Below are 4,153 nucleotides of genomic sequence, written 5' to 3'. Positions count from 1 at the left end.
ATTGCTGTCACCTTTTTGAATTTGTTCTTCCTTCCTTACTATCTTCTTTATTATCTTAAATTATTTAAAAATTACCTGGGTTGTTACATTCTCCCCCTCTTAAAATAATTTTGTCCCTGAAATTAGTTAGTCGCCCATTTACACACCATTAAGCTAATTAACCTTATTCACAAATCCCAAGCAATTCTAACATGTGCAACATCAAATCATGCAAAATCAAACAAAATTAACACACATATTAATGTGAACATATTGCACATAAGCATATTACCTGGGTCCTTAGTCTTTCCCTCCTCGGGTGTACCCAACATGTAGACTCACGTCGAACCTTCGTCGCCGCGAGGCTCTGGGTTGTTCCTTTAGTTCTGATTTTGGTTTGGTACAAGTGCATTACTTGGCGGTTCCCGACATTCCCGAGCAATGTGACCCTGTTTGCCACACCTGTAGCATATAACACTCCTGCCTCGGCATTCCCCCCAATGTCGCTGATTACACCTAGGGCAGTGGGGACGTGACGAATCACCCTGCCGTCCCTGATCCTTTCTCTCTGACCCCTGGCCCAAAACATCTCTATCTCCCCTCCACAACCCTTTCTTGACATTTGATTGGGATCGTGGAGACGCAGGCCTTTTCCTTCGCTCAAAAGCCTCTGTACTCCTCTGTAGACTAAACTCTGCCACCGTAGCTTTCTCCACCAATTCCGTGAATTCCTGAATCTACAAACACGCCATATGCTCATGGATCCTCTGATTCAGGCCCCTCTCAAACCACCTTGCCTTCTAATATTCATCTGGAACCACAGAAGGTGCAAAACGAGACAACTCCAAGAATCTAGCGGCGTACTGCTGAATAGTGAAGCGTCCCTGAGTCAAGCTGAAAAAATTCTTCCACCTTTGCATTTCTAGTGGTGGCAGGAAAATATTGGTCATAGAAGACCTGCTTAAAATGACCCTGGTCATTGCTATTGGTACCACCCGCTGTTCCTCTAACAATTTCATCGCATGCCACCACCGTTCGGCTTCTCCGACCAGCTTAAAGGTGGCAAAGAGGACCTTCTGCTCCTCAGTACAATTTAATACTACCAAAATTTTCTCCATTTCTTGCATCCACATCTCAGCCTTTATTGGATTGGTGCCACCCTCAAAAGACGAGGGTTTCAGATGTGTGAATTGGTTAATAGTGCAACTCTGGTGCACTGGTGGATAACTTGTTCCCCCAAAATCCCGTCTCATTTCTTCCCTAACCTGACAAGCTATTCCTCGTAATAGCCGATAGGTGTCAATCTCGTCCTCGCTGGAGGCTCCCATATCGCTTCCTCCTCCTTCATCCACGCCCTTGCCTCTAGGATCCATCCCTGAATATAAATGTACAACAAAGGCAATTTAGAATCTCCACATCTTTATATATATGACGTACACATCGTAATGGAAAACCAAATTAATATCCACATCCTTAATTAAATATCCAACACCCATTTATCAATAATCATTTGAACTTCCAATATTTAGATTCCAAATCTCGATTTCACAACTTATAAACATCACCGTCAATGGATTTACCGTGGTTTTTTGAAACCATCGACTGATTCAGAAAATCACAGATGTCCGTCAAGGGATTTCTGCCTCTGAATTACGAAACAACCTCAAACACTATCGATACTCTATTCTACCCATTCCTACCCTTACTCAATTCAAACCTATACTCTGGTATTAATCCTCCTAAAATCCGCAAGACCGTTATGCTCTAATACCAACTATAATGCCCCAGACCCACCACATGGGGCCCGGTGCGTTAAAAGATCGACACGCACCTCTGATACCATTCACACAGCGAAAATAATAAATATCTTCAACAGAAAATACCAGAGTGCTATATTTACATACATTGATCCATAATAATTACAACCTAATCCTTCATATTATAGAACCATAATTAATATATATAAAACATAAACTAAATACATATCCGATCTACTATATTTAACTCACAAAACTACCCCGCCCTGGAGCTATCTAAGCCCGATCACCTGGATACCTGAAAAGATTTAGCATATGACGGGGTTAGACACCTCTTAGTAAGGAAGAAATAGTTTATAATAGTGTGTGGTTAAAGTGTTTATAATACAATTTAAAATATTTATCTCAGGAATACACACACAGTCCACAAGTAACCCAAGTTTCATGCCCATAATCACATAATGGTCAATGTCATTATCATCCATTCGCCTAATCATAACCATTAATATTTTATTGTTAATCTCCGAGAATAGAGAAATCTACCCGCCTATACAAGTAGGTTCCCTCTGCTCTAGTGCTAACACCAGGGCACTCAATTTTCTTAGTAAGCCCTCGGGTAATGTATCCAGGTAAAGACATCAAGAATGGGGAAGATCACCCGCCCATACAAGTGACTTCCCTCTACCCTCTACCCTCGTAGCCATAAATAATTACCAAAGTACTCGCCTTCCTCAGCAAGTTCTCGGGTGGAATACTCTACTTTACCCAAAATACTTAATTAGTTAAAAGTCGTACACTGCTAACACAATCACTTCACGAAATTCCAAAAATACACCCACATCATAATTAATCCACACAGGATCCATACAACACATATGTCCACACAGGACTAATCAAACCACAATATAAATATCCATATAGGACTAATCAAGCACAGTATAAATGTCCACGCAGAACTGGTCCACACAAGACTAATCAAGCACATTATAAATGTCCACACAAGATTGCTCAAACAACACAGATTACAAAACAAACACCCCGTTCATGATAAATAGGTAAACAACCTCCTCATACCACTGCCAATGTTTACCTCCCAGTATAAACATCCATATAATGACCTCCTCGTACCACTGCCAACGTTATATCGTCATTTACATGAACCACACCACAGATCAATCACAAACCTGACCAATCAACCATGTCCACGCAAATACCACAGTATACTCAATCATCCAGTATTTTCAACCAAATAATGTTCACAATCCAATCAGTGTATTCAACCAAACACGAATTTCATTCAAATGATATTCACAATCTCAACAATTTCCTCATTCCACTAGGCTCAACAATCATTTAATGATCAAAGTGGGTTCAACCACACAAAATTTTCCAATTTCATACTTATATAATTAAAATAGTATTTTCAATATCAGTTTGGTTCAGAAAAGTTTACCTGTATATGTAGGATTTTTACCCAAAATTAGTCATTTTAATAATTACTAAAAATCTATTATAAAATGTTTCCCCTTACCTAATTCTTGAAAAGCCTCCTAAAATAACCAGTCCTGCACCCGCAGGTTCCCCATTCAACGTCCTGAAAAGCACATCTCCCATAACTAAACTTCAGTATTTCTTCATATATAATATTTCCTACAACCAGGGTAAAGCCAAATTTTACATAAAAAGCCTTTCCTTAAATTTGGGATGAATTCCTAACTAGTCCCACCGATGATCCACTCCAGCATATTTGTAGAGAACTCTTCCATGAGTGTCGCGGTGGCCTCTCATTGTCGAACCGACGGAAATCTGGCCCAAAATTGAAGAGAGAAGGTGATAGTGCCGAATTTTAGAGAGAGAGAGAGAGAGAGAGAGAGAGAGAGAGAGAGAGAGAGAGAGAGAAGGAGAAAACATGCAGAGAATTCCGCAAGAAATGAAAGAAATCCACTATTTATACGCAGGGACTCGTCGACGAGACATGTCAATTCATCGACGAGTCCTGTACAAAATTCGACAACAAAATAGTGAACTAGTTGACGAATTTCAGTTCGCGAAAAACCCCCTCTCGATATTTCCTCATCGACGAGACACATATTCTCATCGACGAGCTCAAAAGAACATTCGTCAATGAGACCAATCCGTTCGTCGACGAACGATTGCTGTCACCTTTTTGAAATTGTTCTTCCTTCCCTTTGTATCTTCTTTATTATCTTAAATTATTTAAAAATTACCTGGGTTGTTACAATAAGGGTGTAGGCTCCCCTCTATCTCAGAGCTCTAACTCCTCGTTTGTCACGATTTCCTGAAATATTTAGATATTTGGGTGAGACACATATCAGTAAGACGGAATAAATTATTTACAGTGTGTGGCAGTAAGAATTTCATTATATCATAATATTCTCATTTCGGTGATATTACCA

General features: G+C 39.8%; 1 protein-coding gene across 1 annotated transcript; it reads right to left on the bottom strand.

Annotated features, from left to right (window-relative positions):
- Positions 1-359: 359 nt before the first annotated feature.
- LOC131148268 (uncharacterized) lies at positions 360-1,307 on the bottom strand. The gene is made up of 2 exons (XM_058097989.1): positions 798-1,307; positions 360-716 (listed from the first exon to the last, which is right to left on the bottom strand). The coding sequence occupies exons 1-2, from the start codon at positions 1,305-1,307 to the stop codon at positions 360-362; spliced, it is 867 nt and encodes a 288-aa protein (XP_057953972.1).
- Positions 1,308-4,153: the final 2,846 nt, after the last annotated feature.

This window comes from Malania oleifera, chromosome 2 (genome assembly GCF_029873635.1).
Source record: "Malania oleifera isolate guangnan ecotype guangnan chromosome 2, ASM2987363v1, whole genome shotgun sequence".
NCBI classification, from domain to species: domain Eukaryota; kingdom Viridiplantae; phylum Streptophyta; class Magnoliopsida; order Santalales; family Ximeniaceae; genus Malania; species Malania oleifera.
The sequence above is the reverse complement of the archived record's forward strand: the minus strand, read 5'-3'. Positions and strand labels throughout refer to the sequence as shown.